Source organism: Candoia aspera, chromosome 9 (assembly GCF_035149785.1).
Source record: "Candoia aspera isolate rCanAsp1 chromosome 9, rCanAsp1.hap2, whole genome shotgun sequence".
Taxonomy (NCBI): Eukaryota; Metazoa; Chordata; class Lepidosauria; order Squamata; family Boidae; genus Candoia; species Candoia aspera.
This window is the reverse complement of record NC_086161.1, coordinates 5,902,154-5,930,077: the sequence shown is the minus strand read 5'-3', so window position 1 is coordinate 5,930,077 and position 27,924 is coordinate 5,902,154. Positions and strand designations below refer to the sequence as shown.

The following is a 27,924-nucleotide window of genomic DNA, read 5'->3' as shown; positions in this document are numbered from 1 at the left end:
CTTCACACGATTGGGCATTCCTGGGCAGTGCCCGCTTTCCCTGCCTTGGGGGGCGCCTTGGAGCTCTTGGAGGTGTTGCCCGCGCCCTCCCCCCCGCCAGCGTTGAGATGAGCTTCTTTGGGTTCGGACAGAGCGCGGAGTTGGAGCTGGTCCTGAGCGATGCCGAGAGCAGGCGCCGGGCGGAACATAAGACAGAGGAAGGCAAGAAGGAGAAATACTTCCTTTTCTATGATGGCGAAACCGTTTCCGGGAGGGTCATCTTAACGCTCAAGCACCCAAACAAACGCCTGGAACATCAGGGCATCAAGGTGGAATTCATTGGGCAAATTGGTAAGATGGGTTAGCCCAGGCTGGGTACCGTAACACCGTAGGAGGGGAATTAATCTGCAGGCCCTCGGTCCCTTTGCCCCTTACCACAGGTGCATGCGATACACAGAAACTCCATGCGTGGTGATGCTATATTTCAGTGTACCGCAGGCCGCGTGGAAGTACAGGGAGTCCTCATTCAGCAACTGCCTTGCAGTTACGACGGTGATGAAAAAGCGACTTTATGACCAATCCTCGCATTTATGACCGTCGCAGGTCTGTAAAGCAAAGGAAAGCTGAAGTCAGATCGTAAGCACATCGCAGTTTCGCTTAGCGACTGTTTCGCTTAATGACCGAGTTGCCGGTCCCAATGACTCAATGATTTCTGTGGTTTAATTTTGTGTGAGGATTGCCTGCATGGTGAGTTTTGATGGTTAGGGCTAGTCTTAAAGTCATTTTATAGAGGGAATTGCTTTCTGGATTAATGTTTTTAAAAAATGCTGTTGGCATATTTACATTTATATAGGCATATTTAGGCTTTCTTATGTATATACTACCTACATTTAGAGTTATGGGTACTGTTGGGGTATTCTTATATTTTCAGGTAGTCCTTGACTTAAAACCATTCATTTAGTGATCGTTTAACATTACAACAGTTGCAGCATCCTGCGGTCATGTGACCCCTCTTTGCGACCTTCCCAGCCAGCTTCCGACAAGCAAAGTCAATGGGGAAGCCGGCAGAGAAGGTTGCAAGTTGCAGTCACGTGATGTCTCACTTAACGACTGTGCAAAAAAGGTTGTAAAATGGGGTATGGTCATGTGATGCCTCACTTAGCTGCACTACTTAGTGATGGAAATTCAGATCCCAATTACCGCCATTAAGTGAGGACTACCTGTACCCATTTTCGAAGCCCATCAGTGTGTGCTTTTTGGTCTCAGATTTGAATGTTTATACCAAGTACCTATTACCTTGAAAATACCAGCTGGCATTTTTGAATTTTACACATACCCTGAGTGCAAAATTGCTGAACTTTTCCCAGTAAATTTTTCTTTACCTGTTCTTTTTATCAGTGAGAACCTGACCTCAGCAGGATCTCTGTTTGATTCTACTTCACCCTTCCAGATAGAATATCTAAACATCTTAACTGGGCAACAGTAAATGGCTATCAATGGCTTAGATGGTGGATATGTGTTGTTTTGGGGAAAGTCATAGCTCAACATAGAGCATGTGTCTTGGTGGTCCAGGGTTTAAAGCCTGTCCGTCCCACTTAAAAGAAGAACAGGTGACAGGTGATGGGAAAGAATTCTGCTGCAAATTTCAGAAATTGGTTGCTAGTTCAAATTGATCAAGATAGATGGAACAGCAGTGATTCTTTTCTGACAGTAACCAAAAATTCTGAGCTGTTCAAATCAATGAATCACACAAGGTTAGGTTTCAGTGTGCAAGCAACCTTTACTTAAAGCTTGCTTTATTAAAATGCTGAGTATTTTAAGATACGATAGCTCAGTTGCCTTTGACTTCCTTTGCTTTATTTACACAGCTCTTTGGATTCCCAGAGAAAACGGTGTATAGGTACACAGAGAGCAACCATGGGCATTGCCTTAAATCAAAATACCTATTTTCTTTTTTGTGAAATGCTGGCTCTTCGGCTTTGAAACAGAGATGAGCACTGCCCCTAGAGTCGGACACAACTGGACTTAATGTCAAGGAAAACCTTTACCTTTAAGCCATTTTTACATACCAGCTTTGAATTGCATCCCTTGCCAGGACCTACTCTGTAGTTGTTCCTGGCATTACTAGCTGATTTTGTGTGACGTTGCAGAGAACTAACCCTGGAAAAATATCAGCAGAATAAAATAGTTTGTAGTGGAAAGTTTTCTCCAAAATATTCTGGTTTTTTTTTCCACCCCCCCATGGTTTCTCAAAGGGGTGGGGGTGCCATGATATTAAGTATCATTTTTAATAGAGTATATTGCTTCTAGAATTGTACTACGACCGAGGGAACCATCATGAATTTGTGTCGCTGGTGAAAGATTTGGCCCGTCCTGGTGAGTTCACCCAGTCGCAGACCTTTGACTTTGAATTCACCCACGTTGAGAAACCGTATGAATCCTACACTGGGCAGAATGTGAAGCTAAGGTGAGTTCCATTCTCACTAGTGGGTTTCTCTGCTCAAATCTTTCTTCTTCTTCTTTTTTTTTCTCCCCCAGTAGATAAACCTATTTGGAGGCATCTTAACCCACCTTTCCCCCTTTCACAGGTATTTCCTCCGTGCCACTGTGAGTCGCAGATTGAACGACGTGGTGAAAGAGATGGATATCGTGGTGCACACACTGAGCACGTATCCAGAGCTTAACTCCTCCATTAAGATGGAGGTGGGGATTGAAGATTGCCTGCACATTGAGTTTGAGTACAATAAATCCAAGTAAGTCACTTGTCCTGCACCTCCTGGGGATCTGGTGGGCACCCATCTTTTGGATGTGTGGGTCTTACGTGTGGTGGTGTGGCCAAGGAATTATTCCCTCCTCCTTCAGCCTGCTGTGCTTTGTATGTGCTGGACTTGAGGTCCTACATTTGCTAGTAACATAATCATCCATACCAACTATGGATAATAGGAGTTGGAATCCAGGGTACCAGATTGGGATTGGGTGAAGCCATATTAGGTCAAGGGAGATCTATTATAAAAGACATCCTTGAATAAAGCAGTTCCCAAGTGGTGGGGTACCATGCCCAGGAAATCCATCTGTTCTTTACATTCATTGCTGCTTATCATCCTTTTTCTTCCACCCCCAGTTTATTTTAGGTTTAATTGACAGTTGATTAGTTGTTTGGATAGTTCCTTCCCTTCTTCCTTTCCCACTATTACTTATGCAAAACTTTGGATTCATAGTGAAAATGGTGTAGAGGCTTCCAGATTGTTGGAGTACAACATCCATCGAGCCCAATACTTCTAGGCTGGAGAAGTCCTAGTTTTATTGGCCTGTCCCTTTATATATTTGTTTTTTTCCAGTGACATTAAATGCCTGTTGTGAGCCCTTTGGGATTAAGAAAAAAGATAATTGCAGCAATATGACTCTGGTAACTTCCCGAGCCAATCGTTCTGTTTTGGTCCAATATCATTTTTAGAGTTGTGAATGTGGAGAAGTTGGAAGAGCGCTTACATTCCATATGCAGCCTTGAGCTCCTGCAGGAAAGAAGGATGCAGATCCAGCAAAAGATTAAAATAAGGCCTGTGAAGGGAAAGAGTTCTTGGGTCCATTGGCCTCATTCCCTGTTGATCTACCATCTCTTCCAGGTATCACTTAAAAGACGTGATCGTAGGGAAGATCTACTTCCTCCTTGTCCGGATCAAGATCAAACACATGGAGATTGACATCATCAAGAGGGAAACCACAGGCACGGGGCCCAATGTTTACCATGAAAATGACACCATTGCCAAATATGAGATCATGGATGGCGCCCCGGTGAGAGGTGAGGTGGACGAGCTGCTTCCGTGGGGGACCTTTCAAGGGCTCTGTGGCCAGTGGTGGGGGGAGAGAAAGCCACACCCCACGTTTCACTTCTGTCCATCCTTATGTCTTGTTTGTGGCACACTCCAGGAGCATAGGAGGCAGGAGGATTAGGTACGTTTGCCGCCTAGAGTTGTATATGTTAAAAAAATGTTATGTATAAAATGTAATGTAATAGAGGTAGATAAAATATAAAATAAAGAAAACAACCATAACATAATAAATAAATAAATAATAAAATTAAAACAAAATAAAAATCTATATTTAAAATTTTATATTTAAGATTTTACTATTATAATCAGAATTCTTATTAAACTTACATATTAAAAACGAATACATAATAAAATTGAAAGAAAACCAAAGTAAAATAAATAATAATGAAATTAAAAGAAAGCCAATAAAAATAAAATAATAAATAATAAAATAAAAATAAAATTTATTTATTTTTATATATATATATATGTATATGTAAGAAAAAATAAAGGCAGGATAAAAATATAATTGTCGTCATCGTCATCTGTTGGAAACCTGCATTGTGCTTCCTTTGCAGGAGAATCCATCCCCATTCGGCTCTTCTTGGCTGGTTATGAACTGACGCCCACCATGAGGGATATCAATAAGAAGTTCTCGGTGCGCTATTACCTCAATCTGGTGCTAATTGACGAGGAGGAACGGCGTTATTTTAAACAGCAGGTGAGAAAACTGAATTCTGTTTGGGTGGATTTGGGCAGGAGTGAAATCCCAGGGCAGGGAATTCCCAAAGCTGGTGGTTCCAGATGTGTTGCCTTAGAACACTGTTTCTCAACCTGAGCAATTTTAAGCTGGGTAGACTTCAACTCCCAGAATTCCGCAGCCAGCTGGCTGGGGAATTCTGGGAGTTGAGGTTCACCCAGCTTAAAAGTTGCTCAGGTTGAGGAACACTGACCTACAACACCCAGTGTGCCCAATACTATTAGGTTGGAGAAATCAGGTTTAAAACAAAGTGGGTCTCCCATATCCTTAAGATCCAAAAGGCAGATCTCTTTAAGAAACTGCTATCGCATAGTTTGTTCTGAGCACCAGCTTTTTTGAGTTTCAGCTCATCTTGGATTTGCTTGTTTTTCTTGATCCATCATAAACCTTAGGTTTATTTAAATTAGAATAAACAGAGGCAGCTGCTTCCCTCCACTTAGCTGTTTGGAACAGTGAGCAGAACGTGCCCTGTTGTGCCCATTGTCATAACAAAATGCGTATTTACGCCGGAGTGGCCTTCCTTTGGGCTGGCAAAGTAGTGCTGTACTCATGGAGGGAGCGAGGAACAGAAGATCATCCCACAAAATGATGGTGTCCCAAGCAAGACCTTGGGAGCGAGATTGCAGAAACCTCACAAGATCTGGAATCTTGCACTAAAACTTGGGGGGTGGGGTATCTATACCTATTTGCAGAGAGTACAGAAGATAACCTTTAGGAGATTCAGGTAGTCCTCATTTAGCGACTGCCTCATACAGCAACCATTCACAGTTACAACGTTGAAACAGTAAGTTTGCAATCAATCCTCGTATTTACAACCTTCGCAGGTCTGTAAAGCAAAGGAAAGCTGAAGTCAGATCATAAGGAGTTTCACTGAGCGACTGCTTCACTTAACAACCAATTTGCTGGTCCCAATTGTGGTCGCTAAGTGAGGACTACCTGTTTCTAGGAAATGTTACCTAGGGAAACAGGGGCTGAAACATTTGTTAAGTCCAGAGCAATGCAATAACATTTGGAAGCAGCTCGGCAGATGCCTCCCTGATTCACCAGGGTACAAGAAGGAGGAGAGGTCCAGCACAATCAGACTTGCAAAGTTCTCTTATTATTCTCAATCTCAATAAAACTAGTTTTACCCTTTCTATGGAGATGATTTCCTGTTCAGAGTTTGGTGGGGTTGTCCATGCGTTCACTGCGCGGCATATTCCGGTTTCATGCACAATGAGGCCTCCGGCGCACAAGCCTTCCCCCTCCCCAGACTTTTCAGCACCTCTGGGGGCCAGTAACAATGACAGCAACAAGCCTCTGTTGGGCTGCAAGTGGCGTATTCTTGATTAACTGGTGCAGCCCGTTTGACGGCGTCCCATCTTCTCCTTTTGGGCACAGGAGGTGGTGTTGTGGCGCAAGGGCGACATTGTGAGGAAAAGCATGTCCCACCAGGCTGCCATTGCTTCTCAGCGCTTCGAAGGAACACCCTCCCAGACAGAGAGCAGGATGCTCAGCCAGCCGTCAGAGAACAACGGGCGCCAGTGAGGGCCCTTGGAGTAGCCCCGGACGGGGAAGGGGAACCTAGAGCGCATCTTCACCAGAAACTTGCAAACACAAAATTATCTGTCAGGTTGTGTGTGTACGTGTGTGTTTTCTTTGTCTTTTCTCTTGAGGACCAGCGGTTTTCAGGATGGGGAAGGGGGGTTGGCACACATTGTGGGAATATGGCTGTTTCTCTCTACCTTCAGTATTTGTGGATAAGCTGCAAGGGCAGATCTGATGAGTTTCTTAACGTTGTATTGGAAGAGGACCGTGGAAAATCCTTTTGTTTTGTTTTTCTTAAGAGTGTCCCAGTTTCTCTCTCCGGGAAGCCATGTGCTTCAGCATGTCTGTGCATCCAGCGAGGTTCAACAATGCATTTTGCGATCACATGTGAATATATCATGGGTCCAACATTCCCCAGACTTCTGATGGCTGAGGCACATGGGCAGCCACGGGCTGTGTGTTTGTGTGTAGAAGCGGCACACATTCTCATGTCATCACCCAAATGATGCAAGTTGCATAATTCCCGTCCTTTGCACGACGGGGTCATGTTGTGCATGACGTCGTCCTGGCTTGTACCAGATGCTGAGAAGTCAGTCTGTTTTGGTTCTGGTTTTTTTTTAAAGCTGGTAAGCACAGTTTGTTCCTAAAGGTTTTATTTCTAAGGGTTTTATCCCTTAAAGAAGGTGAAAAGAAGAACAACCTGCCTTTGGAGGTGATAGCATTATGTTTCTGTATGAATCACTGTTCGAAACGCACCTCCTGAATGGAAGAAATAGAGTACGGAGCACCGTGACTGGCAGACCAGTATGTCAACTAGGAGGTGGAGGAAATGGCCGAACCATACAGGGAGGCAACGGGGAAACTCCTTGGAACAGTTTTCTTGCTGTAGATTCTGACACACGCCTGGCAAGTTTCTGTCTTAAATCTTTCAGGTTTGTTAGCACTATTGGGTGAAAACAATTCTGCACAGCAGTGCGCCCTAGACTGCAGAGAGGGGGTGAAGAAGGAAATCCAGCCCAAACATCTTTGCTTAAACTGAGGTGACTGAAACACACGCTCCTTGCGTCTGTCAAAGTCATCTTTTTAAGCCCTGTCAGATGCTCTTCTTCTCCCCCGATTCCCAAGAATTCTGTTGCTTCTCCCACTCTTGGTGCACCTGCTCCTAAAACGTATGTGTGTGTGTTGTGATAAAACAGAAGAACCACCTACCGCCACCCCGGAGGAGTTCCTCTGCTGCATCTCTGCCTGATATGCTGTTCTGAATTTGTTTCCTGCTGGGACAGCGTGCCTCTGCGTGGAACATCTGGTTGCTCTTGTGCAGAAAAGTTGCTTTTGGAGGAAGATAGCTGAAACAATCGATCATGGACAGAATTGTCTTCTCTGAAAAACGGGACATCAGCCACCTAACTTAGCAACGTTGCCGGACAGTTGATCGCTTCCTTGAGCACGTTGCCCCCCTCTCCCTCCTGCCTGGCCCCAGGACTTTTACTTTGCTTCTGAGATCGTTCAGGCTAGGAAGATCTACGGTGAGTGGCCCGCAGAAGAGACCCATCACCGTTCAGCTAAGGCTGAGTTCAGGTGCCACTCTCCAAACAGAGAAAGTATCCAACTTTAAAGTTTAGCTGAAGATACCGGTGTACGGAGTGACCTGGGTGTGTCTTAGCAGAGCTCAGGCTGTGTTTTCCTGTTTGTTTTTTCCTCTTCAAAATTAATTAAGGACAGTCTTGTCTGATTCTTATTCCCCAGCCCCATTTTGTGATAAATAATGCACTTTCTGCTCTAGCGGTAGATTGAAATCACTGATGATTGTTTGCAAATATTCTTGAAGTGTGTGAAATCAATCTACGGTTGCTCCCGTTTCTGTCTCATTCAGCAGCATGGTAAATACTGTCCTGGTCCATCTTTGGACTTCAGCACTTTTAGGACTCCCCCGCCCTCCCCTTTTTTTTGGTGGTGGTTCTCTTAAATCAGGGTGGATTGTCTGGGGCTGTGTGAGGCTTCAGTTCCCTTTGTTTGCATCACCAGAGTTCAGCAGCAAAGCTCTGAAAAACAGGTGTGACTTCTACCAATTTGGGGAAAGAACAAAATAGTTGGGTTAAGGCTGCTGCTAAGCTGAACGCATCTCAGTTGTCTTTTGTTTTAAAAAAAAAAGTTAGTCTCTAAAATGGTTGCCTGATTCTGCCATAGAGGATGGGAATTAGAATTGTGAACTTTTCCTTCCTCCAGAAAGGAAGGGAAAGTATTATACTACTTGCTGTGCTTTTAAACTACTTGCGGTATGCAATTTGGATATAAACTGAATAAATAACTGAAAGGTAAGTAGCCAATTGTTTTAAGAATTCTGGACCGGTCTTATTCCTGGTCACCTAAGTTTCTATGAGGTGTCTGCGAAAACATGGAAAGATACAACCGTCTCACTTTTCGTTTTACAGTAAAGCCAGATTTCTAGCCACCGTGGACGTCGAGATCTAAAGTTTGTGGGCCACGCCCTGCTCAAATTTCAGAAGTACCCGTTTGACAGGAAGAATTCCAGTGGTTCCCTTTCCCTCTTGGCCAGAAAAGTGAGAATTGGTTCTGCAGAAACGTAAGAAACTTAGGGCCTCCGGGACACCCCTTTGCCTAGTCAGCAATTTGGGGAGGTATCTCAGGCTTTCCGGAACTGACTGCTCCAAGTATAGGACGCTTATTCTGAACTGGGAATGCTTTCAGAATGATCGAAACCGCCCATTTTCATACTCAGACTGGCATTAGGAGAGAGAAGGTAAAGTATTCATTGTCAGGAAGGTAGATTTCATAGATAGGCATTGTTCTTGTAAGCCAGTTTGGTTTAAAGGTGGCTTCTTGAGCAAGAGAGAGCATGCTAAGACATAAACTGTGTGTAAATCACAGTGTCCAAGTTCATCTTTCACAATGAGCCGACATCAAGCCAACCACAAAATGACTTGGTGCACTGTGTGAATCTGGCCATGGTGCCTTGTAAATCGTAGTTATGGATTAGCATTATGTGTGAATTGAGCCACTGTAGCCTAATTATAGTAGCCATGGCTAATAGACTAACCAGGCAGATAAACCTTAATCAAAATGAACCTTGGTTAACGTAAACCATGGCTTAGTACAGTAGTGCACATCAGAGGCCAAAATGTCATGGAATTCCTGAAACCTTGAGAGTTGAGAATGTTCTCAAAAGCTGTCGCTCATTCAGGGTGGTTAATATGAAGAAGAGGAAACACTATCAGTTAGTTGGGGAACGATCTTACTAACTGTATTTAATTTTATTCTATTTAAATTAAATATGTATATATTTTTACCCTGGCCCCACCAGCGTCTTTGTTCTGGCTCTGCCTACTTTTTGCAGGATGGACCCGTGTCCAACCCTTGCAAAAGGTTGTGCACCCTTGCCTTGGTGTAATGTTTGAGTCCAACCAGGAAGTCACTCAGTTGGGAAGCCAAGGTGTCTTGTGCACTGAGTCTATTTGAGAGAGACACACCATACAAGCCTTCTCTGAGGATACTTTCCCACCCTTCTAAGATTTCATTAGGAAGGGTGAAGATGGAAGCTTTTATGAATAGTACCACCATTTTCCCTGGGCTGAAGCAAGAGAAAGATTTATGGAAAACATATTATCCTAAGCTTCCCTTACTCTTTCTGAGATTCTTCAGCTGCAGCATCATTGCCAAGCCAGAATGATGGCAGAACTATCCCGTCATTTCTCTGAGAACTTTACCACTTGGTGACTGTTCATCTGTTCTTTCCAGTTCAGAAGAAAATCAGGTTGTCAAAAAGATGCAGATAACCTTAGCTGATAGTCCAGGATGCTTTCAGCTCACTTATTAGGACCACAGAGACATCAACTTGCCTGGAAATGTGTTTTTTTATTAAAAAACAAAAAGTTCAAAAACAGCTGTTTTCTGCCTTCTGAAGGCAACTGTGTGTGATGGGTCTATAGTGGACTTCGAAAGAACCATTCATCCTATGTACTTGTATTCTATACGACAGCGTGGTTCGGAAATGTTATTTCAAAGCTGCTGAGGAAATAAACTTGCTCCTCTTATTTACCTTCTCCAGCCGTAGGAGAGAAAGTTGGAAAACTTTTAGAAGTGAAATTCAACTACTAGGTTGGTCCTCTGAGCCAGTGAAATGGAGATGTAGATACATTTGGTTATTCCACAGAAAAGCAAAAGGGGGAAAAACCAGGAGAGGGGTGGAGGACCCGTTTCTTGAGAAGCATTTTGAGTGTTCCTCAAAAACATCTTCCTTGTTGCTTCCAATCACAAAGTTACTTCGAGGTGTGCTATAGGGATGGGTGCATGGTCTTTCCATTCCCCCCCCTCCAGCAATCTGCCCACGAACTTGCAATGTCAAATGGTTGATTTCTAATTATGAAAAATACTGTGTTGGCTGACATAACAATTTGTTCGGCTGTGATGGAGAACATCGCGGTCTCCAATCTTGTGCCCTGCAGGTGTGTTGGACCTCAACTCCCAGTAGCCTTAGCTGGCAGACCAGGTGGAAATCTGGAAATCCAGTGCATTTGGCAGGCAGCCAGTTGGGGGAAACTGCCATATCCCTCCACTTCTGGTGATTCCTTTCCTCGAACTCTGTTTCTACCAAGCCATCTTAGCAGTGTTTATTTCACATCAGCTCCAGCACGAGAAAAGTCTCCTAGTTTGTCTCCAACTTGGGAGAACACAGACAAAAAGTTGTGTGAGGAACAATGTAGGGAGTCCCTAATAATCAGGCTGCCTTTCTAGGGGGGAAAAAAAATCCATGGGGAAAGGGGATCTACTGTTAAGCTGTGCAACATGTAAATTTTAAGCTTGTACATTGTTTACATGTTTAACCCATTGTCTTTTAAATGTTTGTATTTTAAAAAGGATGGGAAGTTTTCTTTTGACGCCAATTAAAAAGGGGCTGTTCTTGCCTTTTAAAAGTTAGGCGCTATTGTGTCTTTTTTCTCCCAATTGCACAATTAGGGTTTTATTTTAAGCATGCCTTTAGAGCAGGGTTTCTCAGGCTTAGCAACTTTTAAGATGTGTGGATTTCAACTCCCAGAGTTCCCCATGCTGGGTGGGGAATTCTGGCAGTTGAAGTCCACACATCTTAAAGTTGCTGAGGCTGAGAAACAGACACCTCCACCTTGCAACAGTGCCTTGAAGTGCAGGATTTTATTGGAAGGAGCCAGACTTCTTATGCTCAGAGGTTTCCTGGTGATTTCCTCAGCACTTATCATGAGAATTGATACTCCATCTTGCCTTGCCTCCTTAAGGCAGTTTTGCATTTTAAAGACTGCTAACGGAGCCTCAGTCTGCAAGGCACCACAATATGGAGTTAGAAACGAGATGCACAAACCTATCCTAGTTGGTTCCTTGGTTTTCCAGACTTGTATCCATCCCTTCCTGTTTCTACATCACTTTACGTCATCTTTATTCCACATTAGAAATCATTTGCATTTTTGCACAGACATGTTTCTGTGTACCAGGTGTGGCTCAATCCTGGCACTTTCTACAATATGTGCATTAGGGGATTTTTTGCACGTAATCTAAAGGTGCTTCATTGGAAAACCTGGAGCAGCCAAACACAAATGAGCTCATTATTAATTTGGTCATTAAGTGCAAGCTAGTTTCAGGGCCTGGAGAACACTGGGTTTTTTTCTCCCTGGAAAATAAAATTTTTTTAAAAAAACTTACTAAAAAACCATTTATTCAGAAAAAGGTTACATTGCAAACAAAAAGGGACCAATGTAAATTGAACAGTCAACTGTCATGCTCTTTACCCTTGATACGGCTTTGAAAGGAAGTGGCTTTAAAATCAGCTGCCATTCATTTTTTCTCCTTTTCAAGGCTCAAAATGAATTCAAATTCCTCTGAAAAGAAGAGAGAAAAGTCAGCCAGGGCCCTCTGCTCTACTTAGCTACAGAGCTTTTATTAACCCCTAGTTTATGGCTTAGCGCTGTGTGCAAACCAGAGCTAATCACGAGGTGCCAACCCAGCCTTTGATTCCCTCGACCAGTCCCTACCGGCGGTGACGGGCTGGACGGACAACCTCGGTCTCGTGAATAGAGCCATCTCTTTCAGAGGGCCTCCTGAGTCCTGGTGGGCTTGGTGATGAGCTTTGAGTTCTGCTAGAGGGATGAATCGCTGGGTCATCCGCACAAATTGGATATCGACCTACAAGCACAAGGGAAGGGCGTCGGTGGGATGAAGGAATTGGCACCGTCCCTCCCCGGAGCCGAGTCCCACAGTAGAGTTACGTAAGAGTTGGTTTCCCAACTGAAAAGGATTCAGGGGTCCATTCCGTAAACCAGTGTTTTTCAACCTTGGCAACGCTGAGATGCCATGCTGGCTGGGGAATTCTGGGAGTTGAAGTCCACCCATCTTAAAGTGGCCAGGGTTGAAAAACCACTGCTGCAAATAGTTGTAAACTTCCCTGCTGGTTCGTAGGAAGGCTGTAAGAAAATCAGTCTCTGCCTAACATCCACAGAGATGAGGAACCATCATATAAACTGTGTGATGGTGCTAAGAGTGCTGAACGAGTGGTTGAAGCTGGGACTATGGGATCAGTACTATTTGCCATCTCAATGTGAATATCAAACTGAATATTGCACCAAGACACAGTTTGCTGTCAGGCTTGGGAAAGACGAGGCGGGACTGAATGAGGGAAGGCCCTTGGGAAAGAACAGGTCCCAGATGAAACCCTCCTTACCATGGACCATTTTGGGTTATCCTTTGCGCTGGAAGCATCATAATGTGGATTACTTTTTTCAAATTGGGTGTGATCCGGGTAGGCCTCCTTCACAACCTAGGAGGGAAGGAGAAAGAGGATCTCAGTTGCCGCAGCCCTAGAGCAGAAAACGTCCTTCGTCCCAAACGGGGATCGCAGCGACATCTACAAGGCCCACCCACAATTTCCACATTTTACAGGTCAACATTTAACCTTACATTCTGCACATCAAGCCAATCTTCAGCCCAGCGGCGGTTCTTTTCCAGAACGGTGGGCACGTTTCAAACTTTGCACTCACCTTGATGATACCAGCAATCCCAGGATACTTGCAATTACTATGGTAGAAAAAAGCTGCTTGTCCAACTTTCATATCCCTCAGGAAATTCCGTGCCTGCCGAAGGAGGAGAGGGGATTTCCTGCTTCCATGTGTGCAGGAAGCAAGCCACGCTGGAGTCTGCATTGCTCCAATTTTAGAAATGAGGACATTAGCAAAAGATGCAATTGTAATGAGTGATCATAATGAACTTTGACTTAGCAAACCAGGCTGCTTTCCCACATCCTGCTAAACCATGTTTTAGGGCAACCACAGTTTGTTTGGTAAATGGAAAATGGCTGGGTTGACATCTCATTGTAAAATGGTTTGGCTTTGCCTTGGCCCAAACTCAACCAATTGTGGCTTACGCAGAAGTAAAGTACAAGAGATTAAAATTCATGGAATACTAGAGCAGGCCTTAACCGCTCCCTTACCAGGCTCTGATCTAAAAGCAAATTATCTAGAAACTGAGTAATTTCAAATCGATCCAATTCAAGGTGTTTCACTTATTCCTCACCATACTTTTTGCAGGGGGGAAAAAAAGAAAAAGAGGTTTCCAAACAGATTAAATCTCATCTGTGGTTTCCCATTTTGTAAATTAAAAAAAAACCTATCAAGAAATATATATTCTACAGCTGTCTTACCTGATAATTCCTGACTCCATCCCAACAAGCTGTTTGATTAGGCTGAGCTTTTAAGTCTTCAATGCCAAACTGGTTAATGAAATAGCAACATCACATTATTCTGTATGCTGTAGCTATTTTCTCCCATAAAATATTACTTTAAATAGTTTAAATTAAACATCAAAGAAAATATATCAACAAACAAGAAGACAAAGGGAGAATAAAAAGTAAAATATAAATGAATGAACAAGGATTAAGAAATGCTTTGGAGGATATAATCTTTCAGTGTTACATAAATTAGCTGTAAATAACAATGTATTGTATTGGCTTAGAGAGCCAGTTTGGTGTAGTGGTTAAGACACTGGGCTAGGAACCGGGAGACCGTGAGTTCTAATCCTGCCTTAAGCACAAAGCCAGCTGGGTGACCTTGGGCCAGTCACCCTCTCTCAGCCCTAGGAAGGAGGCAATGGCAAACCACTTTCAAAAAATCTTGCCAAGAAAACTGCAGGGACTTGTCAAGGCAGTCTCTGAGAATTGGACACAATTGAACAGATTGAATATATATACACACACACACACACACAGAGTATACAGCGTGTTTGTGTATGTTTATGTGTGTGTGTGTATTTAAGAGACTATTTTTGTTTCTGTTAAAGTGGGATTGAGATTATTTTCTAAAGCAAAGGATGAGATTTAACTTCTGATATCTTAAGAACCAGCAAACCAATTTTCAGCTTTTGCATTTCTAGAGCCCATCCAGCAGGGACCATTCAAGTTAGGGATGCCTTTTGCGGTTTCAAGCCCACATTCTCCACCGAGTCATAAAATTAAAAGAAAACAACCTGCTCACCTTCACATCTACTCCCTTTTGAAACCTACTCTCCGGTTCAGATTTCATAAGCCAGTGAGTATAAACCTCCTTGCTCTTCTCTTCAACCCCTGCATGTCCTTTCAAGCTTTTTCCAGGCTTCCTCAATCCAGAACTGGTTAACTTGGATCCCTTCTCCTTCTGGATCTCAGTCTTGGCCAATTTAGGCTGTTTGGCAGCTTAAGGGGACAAAACCAGAACAACAACTATTGACTAGATTTTATTAAGCCAGGGAAAAATCAACCCCAAGTGAAATGGCCATGAAGGAACAAGGGCTCATCTGGAAAACCATCACATATATTTTTGTTTTCTGGAAGCAGACCTCCCACTTTCTCTCAAGAGGTTTCTGGAGGGTTATTTTTAAATACGCGTTTTTCACTTGATGTTTGTAAGATGCGCTTATAATTGGTAGGGCTGCTCTGATGTCATGGAATGTATGGGAACATTCCAGCTGCTCTAAATGAAGGTGGTAGCTACGGAGGATCAGCCACACCTCTTCTGCGTGGAAAATAAACAGCAAGCATGACTGGGAATGGAAGAAAAACAGGGCTGGGCTGTTAGATCGTGCTGCACGCTGGAAAATAGGAATGGTTTAAGGAGAAGCATACTGCTGGAAAATGAAACGTGGAAAATGTGCTTAAGGGGAAACAGAGGCAAGAGGGAAACAGGTTCAATTCATGTTGCATCTTTAGTTAAATTGTCCATGATCTAAGTAAGCCTCCAACTGGATGTCTTGACCCACCATTGCTGGGCTAGCTGCTGTATCTGGAAGACCCCCAAGTTGGTGATCTACAGTAATCTGCAGCAACAGCCCTTGAGTGGCTTCAGTTATTCCATTAATTGCTCTTGAGCATGTAGATCAGCGTCTCTCAATCTTGGCAGCTTTCAGATGTGTGGACTTCAACTCCCAGAATTCCCCTGCCAGCCCCCATGCTGGCTAGGGAATTCTGGGAGTTGAAGTCCACACATCTGAAAGCTGCCAAGGTTGAGAAACACGGGTGTAGACCAAGAAGCACTATTGGGCTAAGTCCTGAGGGCAGGCTTTCTTTCCCGCTTCTAAGCCACAAGAAGAAATCCGAGTCCAAGAAGAAGAACACTTCCGCTGTGCCAACTGACCTGTCCAGGCCGGTTGGCCTCTTTTCTTGCCACGGGAAGGCATTCTTCTGTCACTGGGAAGTAGATTGGGCACCTGTAAAAAAACTTCACACGTGAATCGGGGGAAACACCCAGCATGGGACCCTGAGCAACTGGTTTCGATTCTAGAAAAGGTTCAGGTTTCATTTCCTTTTCAACTTGCTAGCCCTCATGGCTGTGAAGACAGACCTGCCTGGATGTAGGAGACCAACACATGCGGGAAATGCAGAGTCCAGAAGACGTGTGTATCTGTGTGTGTGTATACACACACATATACCCTCATACAGACACAAAGTAACAATACAACGGAGATCTTAATATTAAGCAATTCGTTCAAAACTGGAACTCATTATATAACTAGTGCTTTGAGGTGAATTGCAGTGGTTCTTTTTTTTCATGTTATGCTTAGCCTTGGATGAAAAGTCAAAGGATCTGATGTTTGTAATACTGACATCTAAACTGCAGCGGATGCTGATAGAATTTTTACTTTTCTCTTTTTATCTCCCAGTACCTTAAGCTTTCCAAATAATGTGCATAATGTTTAATCGTATTACCTAAAGATGCCTGCGTTGAAATCATAAAATGTATCAAGATTTATCACATTAAAATAAAGGGGGGGGGAAGAGGGAGAGGAAGGGGGGGAGGAAGGAAGGAGAGAGAGAGACAGACAAGCTTAATGCATTCGGTCGGGAAGGGGCTTCCCGCATAGTAAGTGGTCGAAAAGCAATTGCAAGAAGGAGAAGGGGAAATTGCGCCATGACCTGCTCCGCTCCTCCGTCTTCAGCAGCCGCCTCCCCTTTCCCAGCACGGCTGCAGAGAGCGAACGAGGCCCGCGCCTGGGCGGGCGATCCTGCCTCTGCGAAGCCGCAGCTGTGCCTTTAAGACCAGCCCCTTCCCTTCAACCAATCAGCAAGCCCCGGCCTCGAGAAGCCGACACTAGAACTCCCAGAAAGCATAGCCGCTCTTCGCGAGCGCTTTCGGGGCTGGTAGTCTTCGGGAAGGGTCTTCCAGAAAGAGGATGGAGAGCCGGCGGAAGGGGCGCGGACTTCGACACCCACAAGGCCATGCGGCCGCCCTAGCCGCAGAGGGAGGCTGGAGCAGCTTGCCATGGCTTGGAGAGGCTGTTTTAGGTTGGGGGTCCGGCTGCGGGGTCCTGGGCCGAAGCAAGCCTGGGGGCGCAGAGGGGTTGCCTCCTGCATAGACCGTAAGGCGTTGTGGAGAAAGATGGGGTGGACTGGCGGGGGCGGGGGCGGGATAAGGGCGGAAAGGGTAACCCCGCGACCGTCCTTGGCTTTTAACGAAGTATGCCAAAGTTGCCTTGCCTGGTGCGGCGGGCGGAAATCCAACAGGTCATGCTTTCAGCTGGATAGAAATGCCCTGCTGCAGCCTTTTCCCTAAGCGGGCGTCCCGCTGGTTGAGTTAGATTGCAGTTCCCATCATCCGTAGACCGCACTGGTGGGAGTTGTAGCCCCCAACATTGGAGGGCGTCAGCTTGGGGAAGGGTGCTTGGGCCGGGAGGAAGGCCCTCTTCGCTTGAATGTGCCCGGATGGGGCAAAGATGCTGGACAGCTGTCAGCCCTGCTTTGGGGGGTGACGGAGGCCAGCTTTCATCCGCTGACATCCTCCCAGCAGGAAAGACCCCTGTGATTGTTTCAGGCACTTCTGCCTGCTTTGAGCCGATGGAAAAAGCTGGGCAGGAGGGGGCAGTCAGCCTTTCTTGGCATGGGAGGACTTCACCTGTTGAATTTTGGCTGAAAGCGGGAAGGTTAACTCTGAGGTCCTCGTTCCAGAAGGTACCTTTGGGAAGGGTTGAGCGAGCCGTTAAGGGGAGATGTGCAGAAGAGAATTCCCAGCCCTGGAAAGCGGGAAGCATGAGAAAAAAACTCCAAGTAACCATGAGATGGGACGGAGAGAAACCTGGGCAGGCTTTTGAGATTCGGTTCTTCCATCTTACTCCAGGACAGACCATCCTTGGGATCCCTGTCCTGCCTGTCTCTGGCCCTGGCCTACCTTGAAGGGTTGGCATTTATTGAATAAATCAGAGCGTGCATGGTGCACCCAGCCATAAACCGTGGCTGGGTTGGTGCAACAAGCAAAGTCGGAACAGAACCGTGGTTGGAAGATTATGTAAATTGGACTTAGCACTGACCTCTCTGCAGAACATCCATGGCCCAAGCCAGCCTTAATAGCAGTGTTTCTCAACCTTGGCAACTTTAAGGTAGGTGGACTTTAACTCCCAGAATTCTGGGAGTTGAAGTCCACCTACCTTAAAGTTGTCAAGGTTGAGAAACACTGCTTTATAGGCTCCTGCCTTGTGTGAACAAGCCATGTTAGTGTGGGAAACAGGCTGGGACAGGAGAGCAGAGAGGTCAGCAAGGCTCAAAAGCTTTGTGTGGGATCCGGAACAGAAGCTGGAGAAGGGAATTCAGAGTGGAATCGAATGGACGGACCAAAGGAATGGATGGGGTGAAGGAGCCAATGGGGATTTGGGGTTTCTCTGCCCCCCCATTTCCCTCCCTGCTTTCTACCTTGCAAGCTGATTCTCTTCCTGGTTTCTCAGCTGCTGTGGGTCTGACGGAAGAACAGAAGGAGTTTCAAAAAGTGGCCTTCGACTTTGCTGCCAGAGAGATGGCCCCGCACATGGCAGAGTGGGACGAAAAGGTGAGAGGCTGCAAAGATGCCGGCTTCAGCAGCAGAGCATAAATGGGCAGGGGAACTGCCGGCCCCTCTTTTCTGTTGCCAACTGCTGCCTCGCTAGGAAATCAAGCTGATGATCGTACTATTTGATTAATGTGTCGCCTCTACCAAGGTCAACGGTTAACCAGCCAGAAATTCTTTTCTTGAGCCAGTTCGTTAAAAAGGAAGACTTTGCTTGGCATGAAAATAGTCTCCCAACTAAATCTCTGGGATGGGAGTAGCAACAGTGGGACCTGGAAAAGGGATCCCATTATAAATACTGGAGACTTGCTGCCTGTAATGAACAGCCCTGAGCACACTTGGCCTCTTCTGGGCCTGGTGATGCTACAGATGGCTTGCCTGGAGCTAATGGGATCCAGCAGTCAAGGAAAAATGCCCCGCAGGTTGTGATGACACAAACAAGTCTATGTTCGTTCCTTGGCAAAAAGATGCAAGCTGATTGCTAGTGCCTCGGGGGATGTTTTTCATTGGCCACCCTAGTCCACAGCTTTGGGATTTCTTAGTGGTCTCCTATCCAAGCACGGACCATGTCCGTCCATGCTTATTTTCTTCAAGATCAGTCAAGGTCAACCAGGTGACAGTGGGTGCTACAATTCTAGTTCAACAAGGCTGATATAGCTAATACTAAGCTCAGTCAGTAAATATTCTTACTCAGTACAAGGCAACTTCCTTTATTCTTAGGTTACTGCAACACCAAGGATCTGAAAAAAAACGGGAGGGGGATTGTTTTATGCTCCAGATATTGCTCTTATCTGCACTTCTGCAGTACCAGGAGGGCCTCGATTTGCCTTTGGTTTCTATACAGGTATCCTCAACTTATGACCACAATTGGGACTGGAACTTCCATTGTAAGTCGTCGAGGTTGTAAATCAGGTCACATGACCAGACCTGATTTTATAACCTTTTTATGTTGGTCGTTAAGCGAATCACAGCTTAAGTGAATAACTGTGGTCATTAAGTGAATCCAGCTTCCCTAATGGGCGTTTTTTTGCCAGAAAGTGGCAAAAAAGTCACAAAATGTGATCACGTGACTGTGGGATGCTGCAGCCGGTCATAAATGAGAGCCAGTTGCCAAGCGCCCAAAATGTGATCGTGTGACTGCGGGAGCGTGGCGCAACACTCTGCGATGCTCGGAAGTGCTTTATAAGTTGCAAAGCACCCATTCTGAGGCCAGCATAACTTCAGACCGTTATTAAACGAATGGTTGTAAGTCGAGGACTACCTGTAGAGGCTTTCCCTCCCAGGGAGGGAAGTTCTTGATAAACTTTTCCAATAACAGTTTATAATTTCAACTGAAATGTTTCTTCAAAGATGCTTTTAAGAAACATTTGTAAGGTTGCAAAGTGATGGAAGCTAGCCCTGGTAACGCTCTTCTGGCAGACACGATCCCATCTCCCTCTCGCCTTCGGCTTTAACAGGAACTGTTCCCCGTGGAAACTCTCCGGAAAGCAGCCCAGCTGGGTTTTGGGGGCATCTACGTGAAGCCAGACGTGGGGGGCTCTGGACTGTCTCGGCTCGACACCTCCATCATCTTTGAGGCTCTGTCAACAGGCTGCGTCAGCACCACGGCTTACCTCAGCATCCACAAGTGAGTTTCTGCCGCGGCGTCTGTGACCCATCTCCGAGCTGGTGCCTTCTAGGTGGGTCCAGCAGCTTGGGGCTGCCCCGTTGGGGCTGGGGGTCCACGTTTATAATTGGCGGCTTGGGTTCTGTCCCTCTGCTGCAGCATGTGCGCTTGGATGATCGACACCTTCGGGAACGAGGAACAGAGACGTAGGTTCTGCCCTTCCCTTTGCAGCATGGAAAAGTTTGCCTCCTACTGCTTGACAGAGCCAGGTGAGACGTCTGTGCTAAAGGAGACACGCGTGTGCACGCACACAGAGAAACGCAATCTGGATTTAGATCTAGATCTAAGCAGTATTTCTTACAATCCAGCAAGGAAAACCAGAATGATCATCCCTCAGCTTTCAGATGGAGGGTGACAGCGGTGAAACCGAGGATAAGAGAATCTCTTTGGGGTGAAGCTTTGAACTCATGGGTGACGAGAAAGAAAAGGGGAAACTGAGCAGGAATTGCCTAATAGGAATGTTCTGAATTATAAATGGGACCCTTTCTCGCCAGGAAGTGGGAGCGATGCTGCTTCGTTGCTCACTTCGGCCAAGAAGCATGGCAACGTGTACGTCCTCAATGGCTCCAAGGTACCACTTCCCCACTCTCTGAAACACTTAGGACTGAGCTGTTAAGGAAAGTTCATAGCCCACTTTGTCCTAGGATATTTTTCCAGCTGTTGAAAGACACCCCGCCCTACTTTGGACAAATCCTCCAGAAAACTCATCCTGGAGGCTGCCTTTATTTTCCAAGGACGTTCCCATGCACCCAATGCTGTCAATCACCAATTTCCAGAAGAACCTTCTCCTTCTCCTTGCCTTGTTATAGGACTCTGAAAGATGACTTTTCTCCTCTTTCTGGGAAGGGCAGTTTCAGATTTGGTCTCTTGAAGAAGGCAGGATCCCTTCCCAGGGAGCCATTCTGTTGGGGCGTGGAACCTTGGAGGGCATTTCCATTTGGCACCCACATCTGGAGCCCAACAATAGATGGGAAGTTGGAGTGATGTTTACAGGTTTGACCGAAACCCAGAGTTGTTGGCTGCTATAAACGTGATGGCGGAGGAGAGATCAGGTCGATGCACTAAAATGTGCTGAAATGACTTGCAAGAAGAGTTAGAAGAAAGCACAGGCTAGCATTGCTGTACGGCAGTGTTTCTCAACCTTGGCAACTTTAAGATATGTGGAGTTCAACTCCCAGAATTCCCTAGCCAGCATGAGGTGAAGTCCATGCATCGTAAGGTTGCCAAGACTGAGAAACTCTGCTGTACAGGTAGTCCTCGCTTAATGACCATTTACTTAGTGAGAGTTCAGACTTATGACAGTGCTGAAAAAACCAACTTACAACCAGTCCTCACGCTTACGACCATCGCAGCATGATTGCCATTTTCAATCTTCCTAGCCAGCTTCCAGCAAGAAAAATCAATGGGGAACCGTGTGAGTTGCTTAACGGCCATGTGGTTCATTTAACAACTGCATGGTTCACTTAACAGCCGCTGCGATTTGCTTAACAACCGCTGCAAAAAAGGTCGCAAAATTGGGTCAAATTCATTTAATGACCGCTTAGCAACAGAAATTCTTGGCCCAGTTGTGGTTGTTAAGCGAGGACTACCTGTATGGTTTGACTGCTTACAAACAACAAATCTGAAGAAGTCTGGTAGCATCTTTTCCAGCTAACCCATTTATTAAAAGGCACTTGCTTTTGTGAGCTGCGGCTTAGACCTTTTTATAAATAGGTTAGTTGGAAAAGTCGCTACCGGACGCTTTCTGACGTTTTGCTACCAGAAAAACTAACCCCACTCTCCTCCACAATGCCTGCCTTTCCTCTCCCAGGCTTTCATCAGCGGTGGTGGCGACACTGACCTGTACGTGGTGATGTGCCGTACCAGCGGGCCAGGTCCTAAGGGCATCTCCTGCCTGGTGCTGGAGAAAGGCACCCCTGGGCTGAGCTTTGGCAAAAAGGAGAAGAAAGTAAGCACTCGAGAACGGGCAGGCTCCTGCGTGCTCTGCCTTGGGCGGGGGGCATGTGGAGCATAAAGGGGGTGCCTGGTTTCCCTGCAGGTGGGCTGGAACTCGCAACCGACGCGGGCTGTCATGTTCGAAGACTGCGCCGTTCCGGTAGCCAACCAGCTGGGAGGGGACGGGCAGGGCTTCAACATCGCCATGCAGGGCCTCAACGGGGGCAGAATTAACATTGGTAAGAAAGGCGGAGATGGGCAACCAACCCACGCCGGGCGGAATCTGTGATTCAGAGCCTGCGTTTGGTTTCTTCTCCAGCGTCCTGTTCCTTGGGGGCTGCCCACGCCTCGATCCTCCTGGCTCAGGAGCATCTTAACATCCGCAAGCAGTTTGGGGAGCCCTTAGCTACCAATCAGGTGTGTTCTTCTGGAGTCCCATGGTGCTGCAACCTCTCCTTCTCCAACGGAGCAATTGGCTGGTACTCTCTTGTCCTGTCCCACTGAGTCACATGCTGGGGACACCACATACTGCTGCTGCCACCTCTGATCCTCCCCTTTACTGAAAATATTTCTAGGGATGCAAACAAGGGTGGGGGTGTTTGTACAGGTCGTCCTTGTTTACCAACTGCCTTGTACAGCAAACGTTCGCAGTTACGACAGTGACGAGAAAGTAACTTTGCGACCAGTCCTCGCATTTACGACCTTCACGTGTCTGTAAAGCAAAGGAAAGCTGAAGTCAGATCATAAGCAGAGTCGTGGTTTCACTTAGCAACTGCTTCACTTAATGACTGAGTTGCAGGTCCCAATTGTGGTTGCTAAAGGAGGACTACTTGTATGGGCATGCAAATGCTTTACTGCTGAACAATAGCAACTGCAGGGAGGATCTTTCAAAACTTGTTCCCCACCCCCGCCCTTGGGTTACGCTATGGGGCAGGCCTCTTTGAGTTGGGGAGATGTGGTTGGATCGGTGTTTCTCAACCTTTGCAACTTTAAGATGTGCGGACTTCGACCTCCAGAATTCCCCAGCCAGCATGGGCATAGGGTGTGGTTTGTGCTGTCTGCTGTCTGGAGTTCACCATTTCTGGTTTAGGGAAATGTGTGAGCCCAGCCAGTTGTGGCTTTCTCAACAAACCATCATTAATCATAGTTTAATGGAATGTGTGAGCGCTGCTAGAGAGTTACATCCTAGGAAAAGCATTTACCTGCTTCCTGTTTCTCTTTGTCAGTACCTCCAGTTCCAGCTGGCTCAGATGGCAACGCGCTTGGTGGCAGCCCGTCTGATGGTGCGTAACGCTGCCCGGGCCCTGCAGGAGCAGCGGAACGATGCTGTAGCTCTGTGCTCCATGGCCAAGCTCTTTGCTACCGACGAGTGCTTTGCGGTAGGTGAAATCCCTCTGCGGTCAATCTTCGTTTCTTTCCTTGAAATGAAACCTACAGGTTGGACTGCAAGGTTTCCAGTCAAGGATGAACATCGTGAGATTCTTTCTGTTTGTGCTCCCCTCTCCAAAAGAGCCCAGAATGTTCATTAAAAAAAAAAGAGTGCGCCCTCAAAAAATCATTTGAATTGTTGTCCTACAAATTCCTGTGCAAAGCGGTCTGATTTCACTTGTCCTTTTAAGGTAGACAAAGTAGAGGCCAGTTTCACATTCCTTGGGAAAGCATTTTTTAATTATGGATCTTTCTCCTGCTGCTGCATTGTTAGCCAGTCCCAGGAAGTGGCTACCAGCAGGGCCTTCCCCCCCTGATCTTAGTGCAAAAGTTGGCTAGTTTGGGAAAAATGATCTGCTTCTATGCTGGTCTTTGACCATAATAAAGATTTGTTTGTTTGTTTGATGTACCTCGTTTTAGGTAAGCATCTTAACAAGCAGCAAGATTGTTACTGCCATCTGCTGGTTTTGTTTGTTGTTGTTGTTTTCCATGTAGTAGAAGAAAAAAATCCACCTGGACAAGTCAATGCATTTTATTGATCCAAGTCCTAGGAGCTGTTGTGTAGCAGTGACCTCATTTGGCCACTAGAGGGCAGTCTTGCACTTCCATTCAGAACTGCCAACTCTCAAAGATCTGAAACAGGTGGCTGCCCAGAGGTTGTGAACTGCAACTCCCAGAATTCCTGACCATTGTTCATCCAGAATAGGATTCAGGAACATCTGGACAGTCATCGGTTCCCCATTTCTGAAAAAAACATTTGGAAAAAGATTCCCTGTGTTACTCATATACAGGTAGTCCTTGACTTATGACCACAACTGGGACTGGAACTTCCATCACTAAGTGATGTGGTTGTAAAGTGAGTCATGCCAATTTTACGACCTTCTTTGCCGCAGTCATTAAGCAAATCACTGTGATTGTTAAGCAAATCCAACTTCCCCCATTGACTTTGCTTGTCGGAAGCCCCCCGGGAAGGTCACAAATGTCAATCATGTGATTCCAGGATGTTGCAACTATTGTAAATGTGTGCCGATTGCCAAGCACCTGAATTTTGATCACTTGACCGTGGGGACACTGCAACAATCGTACATGTGAGGATCAGTTGTAAGTCACTTTTTTCAGTGCCGTCGTAACTTTGAATGGTTATCAAATGAATGGTCGTAAGTTGAGGACTACCCGTACACACTTAAAACAACAATATCCAACAGTTGGGCTATATGCATTGCAGAATTGTAGGGATTAGATTCTTACAGCTTCATTTTCAGCTTTGACAGTCTCGGTGTGCTTTCCCTTCCAACGTTTCTAAACCCTGGCCTGCTCTTCTGGGAAAGGCAAGGATTTTCTTGCTCCTGAGATGGCACTGGGTTCCTCCTCTTCTTTGTAGATCTGCAATCAAGCTCTGCAGATGCACGGAGGCTACGGCTACCTGAAGGATTATGCTGTGCAACAGTTTGTGCGAGACATCCGGGTGCACCAGATTCTGGAAGGTACGCTGTCAGGCAGTGCCTAGGCACTTGGTGGCTGCTGCTCACACACAGGTGCTGTTGGTTGGGTTGACGCAGCCACTGCCACTCCTGGCCTGTGGTCTGGATCTTGCTGGTGTGCGCAGAGTCAAGTTAAATGCAACCTGCGCCATATGTGGGATTGATGGCCCAGCGGCTACGCTCAGCTCCCTCTCAAGTCCTTAGTGCATCAGCTTGTTTGTGTGGCTTGAGGAAGCATGCATTAAAACTGCCACTGCTAGCCCCCCCCCCCCCGCCCCACATATATACAGAGCGTAGCAAAAGTCAGGCCCCATGGGCCAACAGACAGTCTGAAGGAGATCATCCCATCAGAATTTCTGAGTATCTGAGAAAACGTTACTGCACTTAGGAACTTGGCGTACTTACGAGTTTACTGTGTTTACTTACCCGTACTTAGGAATTTACTGTTACTGTACTTAGGTCATGCATCAAACAAGCAAGGAACTGTTTAGAAGAAAATCTGAACGTTTAATTTACAGTATACACTAAATCAATGTTCCTCAACCTTGGCAAGTTTAAGACACGTGGACTTCAACTCCCAGAATTTCCCAGCCAATTCCCCGTGGCTGGCTAGGGAATTCTGGGAGTTGAAGTCCACACGTCTTAAAGTTGCCAAGGTGAGAAACACTACTAAACTGTCCATGGGGCCTGCCCTTGTCTATGCGGCCTGCCCTTTGGGACACCCTGTATATTTCCCTACAGCTTTAAGCTGGTGCTGCCTGCACAGTAGTTGGGTTTGTAAGTTACAATAAGCTATGATTTATGCATCATTTATGGAAGACATTCGTTAGATCTGCACACTGTATGAAACCCCAAGTCATGGTTTACACTCTGCTATGCCTGGGTTCATGCATCGACAATGAGTCATCAAGTCAGCATCAACTTTTAGCAACCTGGTGGGTAGATCCCAGAAAGACATCCTCAATGTGGCCCTGTCATAAATGAATCCATCCACTTTGCTGCTGGCCATCCCCTTCCTGGTTTTCCTTCCACTTTCCCAAGCATTATGGACTCCTCTGGGGAACCGGATCTGTGCGTGATGTGTCAAAAAGACGGTAAGTGCTGCAGGCGGGAATTTTGGCTTGGTGTAATGCGAATGAACAACCATTTGTGAAGGCAGCCCTGGGTAGACTCTGCCAAGAAGATTCGAGAGCTGGCAAGCAAGCTCAGTTTCTTAGGATGCTAAATTGGGATTCCCTGTTCTTCTGGTACCTATCCTGCACCCCTGCCATTCTGCAATTTGGTAACAAACATATCTCTGTTTTTGGCTTTGCGGACTGCAGGGACCAACGAAATCATGAAGATGATCATAGCCAGAAGTCTGCTACAGGCATAAGAGTCCGGAGCCTGTCATCAACCAGTGTGTTCCAGCTGCTACAAGGTGACAGCAGGCTGGGAATTTGAGACGGGGCCAAATTTTCCCAGCCCGGCTCCTTAAACCTAGCTTTTGTGATGGGCACAGCCTGGCAGGGCTGCCAAGGCATGGCTAGGGCAGGGTGGTCTCAATGGAGCCTTTTGTCCTTGGAATGCCAATGTTGACCCTCTGCGGCTGAATCCCAGCACGAGTGCAAATTCCTCCGCGTTGGAGCCCTGCATCAGGCTTCATCGTGATGGGTTCCCGTATCCCAGCTTCTCCTGGGAAGAACTGGATCCATTCTGGATTGAGCCTAGGCTGGGGATCCTGTTCGTGTTCTTATTGAAACATACCTCTCTCCAGAGAAAGGGGTTTGTTTTCCCCAAAGAAAACAAAAATCTCTTTTTTCAGTCAAGGGACAGAACAGGGAGAGAAAACCTTGCAACGCACCTAGAAAGTCACTCCCCATTCTCAGCACTGATGGTGGGAACCCAATTTTTAATTTTTTGCCACTGTGTTAGTTGGCAACAGAAAAGCCTGTTCCCGGGGAACGGGATTAAAGACGACCGTTTCCCTTAAGCCAGTAGCTTAAGTGGGACTGCTGATTATTTCCTTCTCTTCCTAATATTGGAATCAATAAACGCATCGTGATTTCTATCTTTCCGCTTCTGCTCATTTTTGGTTTGTTGGGGAAGAAGTTTTCATCCCACCCTTGTAAAAGAGAGTGGGACTTTGAATGGACTGTTATGGCCACCCTCTTGACTTTTTTGACCACCCCCCCCCACGGACACTCCTGGAAGGCTGGGATTTTGATGGCGGCTTTGCAGCGCTCGAGTCTTCCGAGATGGGAGGGGAGTACCAGACATGGCTATCAATACAGCACTAAACCACGGTGATCGCAGAGGGGGAGGTCTGGGCGGGGCTTGGTCTTTGACCCAGATTTGCCAACGGGCTGCCTGTGTCAATACATCTGCCACCCTGGGGCTGAATCAGTAGAAAGGGCGCGGCCCCAAAGACAGGGAGAAATTGCTCCCTGGAGAAAACGAACAAAGGCGGGAGGAACATCTTGAACAGAAGCTGCAGAACGACTCGGACCTGCAGCGTCGGCACGTGTCTTTGCCGGACATTGGCCGCATTCACACGTTAAGCTTCATGCGGGTTCACTTCCCTTAGGTTTTTTTTTTTTTTTTTGTCGTTTTGAGGGAATCCAACCGACGGGGTTCCGGGTCCAGGTCAGTGGACGGTTGCGCAAACCCGGGAGAGGGTTTTTTGTGTGTTTTCAGCCAGACTGGGAAGGGCAGGGAAGGAAGAGCAGAGTCGCTAGCTTTGTCCTTGCAGGGACGGTCCCGCTGGCCAATGTCCGGCAGCGCCCCCAACAGGGATCCTGATCATGTGCAGAGCGCCCCGCCGGGCGACAGGTGAAGGAGCGGGGCAGGGCGCCGGAGCGGCGGGCGCGCCGGCCAATCGGCGCGAGGGGCCGGGTCCCGCCCCGCGCCGCGGAGCTCCCGCCTCCCCCGCCGGCGGCCAATGGCGGCGCCGCGCCGCGCCCGCCCTCCTCCAATGGGAGGCGCCTCCGCCCGCAACGGGGCGCCGATGCGTGGGAGCCGGAGTGCAGGGCGACGGATGGGA

General features: G+C 46.5%; 3 protein-coding genes across 4 annotated transcripts in view; 2 read left to right on the top strand and 1 right to left on the bottom strand.

Annotated features, from left to right (window-relative positions):
- The window catches only part of ACAD8 (acyl-CoA dehydrogenase family member 8), a 256,274-nt gene extending 229,323 nt beyond the window's left edge, over window positions 1-26,951 (top strand). Inside the window, exons 2-12 of one of the 2 annotated variants that reach the window (XM_063311278.1) lie at window positions 16,826-16,938; window positions 18,295-18,395; window positions 19,850-20,019; window positions 20,158-20,267; window positions 20,553-20,629; window positions 21,869-22,006; window positions 22,097-22,232; window positions 22,313-22,410; window positions 23,220-23,372; window positions 24,803-24,905; window positions 26,225-26,951. In XM_063311278.1, coding sequence (XP_063167348.1) covers window positions 16,842-16,938; window positions 18,295-18,395; window positions 19,850-20,019; window positions 20,158-20,267; window positions 20,553-20,629; window positions 21,869-22,006; window positions 22,097-22,232; window positions 22,313-22,410; window positions 23,220-23,372; window positions 24,803-24,905; window positions 26,225-26,277 — 1,236 coding nt within the window. In that variant the 5' untranslated portion in view covers window positions 16,826-16,841 and the 3' untranslated portion in view covers window positions 26,278-26,951. Of the gene's footprint in view, window positions 1-16,706; window positions 16,939-18,294; window positions 18,396-19,849; window positions 20,020-20,157; window positions 20,268-20,552; window positions 20,630-21,868; window positions 22,007-22,096; window positions 22,233-22,312; window positions 22,411-23,219; window positions 23,373-24,802; window positions 24,906-26,224 lie in introns of those variants that run through there. The other variant, XM_063311279.1, reaches the window with a different exon arrangement.
- On the top strand, window positions 12-11,010 carry VPS26B (VPS26 retromer complex component B). Its single transcript, XM_063311277.1, has 6 exons — window positions 12-330; window positions 2,290-2,446; window positions 2,568-2,732; window positions 3,603-3,778; window positions 4,367-4,509; window positions 5,929-11,010. The coding sequence occupies exons 1-6, from the start codon at window positions 108-110 to the stop codon at window positions 6,073-6,075; spliced, it is 1,011 nt and encodes a 336-aa protein (XP_063167347.1). The 5' UTR covers window positions 12-107; the 3' UTR covers window positions 6,076-11,010.
- On the bottom strand, window positions 11,765-16,591 carry THYN1 (thymocyte nuclear protein 1). The gene is made up of 8 exons (XM_063311281.1): window positions 16,496-16,591; window positions 15,717-15,789; window positions 14,583-14,779; window positions 13,754-13,822; window positions 13,095-13,187; window positions 12,779-12,874; window positions 12,093-12,243; window positions 11,765-11,939 (listed from the first exon to the last, which is right to left on the bottom strand). Exons 2-8 carry the CDS (start codon window positions 15,757-15,759, stop codon window positions 11,896-11,898), a joined length of 693 nt encoding a protein of 230 aa, XP_063167351.1. The 5' UTR covers window positions 15,760-15,789; window positions 16,496-16,591; the 3' UTR covers window positions 11,765-11,895.
- Window positions 26,952-27,924: the final 973 nt, after the last annotated feature.

What these genes read in the sequence shown, in the direction of transcription:
- THYN1 (XM_063311281.1), bottom strand. Translation starts at nt 15,759, where the DNA reads ATGCCTTCCCGTGGCAAGAAAAGAGGCCAACCGGCCTGGACAG. An exon ending in AGGCCAACCGGCCTGGACAG is followed by an intron (nt 14,780 to 15,716) that starts GTCAGTTGGCAC and finishes TGTCCCCTTAAG; the next exon opens with CTGCCAAACAGCCTAAATTG. An exon ending in ATGGAGTCAGGAATTATCAG is followed by an intron (nt 13,188 to 13,753) that starts GTAAGACAGCTG and finishes CTCCTTCGGCAG; the next exon opens with GCACGGAATTTCCTGAGGGA.
- VPS26B (XM_063311277.1), top strand. Translation starts at nt 108, where the DNA reads ATGAGCTTCTTTGGGTTCGGACAGAGCGCGGAGTTGGAGCTGGTCCTG. An exon ending in GGAATTCATTGGGCAAATTG is followed by an intron (nt 331 to 2,289) that starts GTAAGATGGGTT and finishes TATTGCTTCTAG; the next exon opens with AATTGTACTACGACCGAGGG. An exon ending in GGCGTTATTTTAAACAGCAG is followed by an intron (nt 4,510 to 5,928) that starts GTGAGAAAACTG and finishes TTTTGGGCACAG; the next exon opens with GAGGTGGTGTTGTGGCGCAA.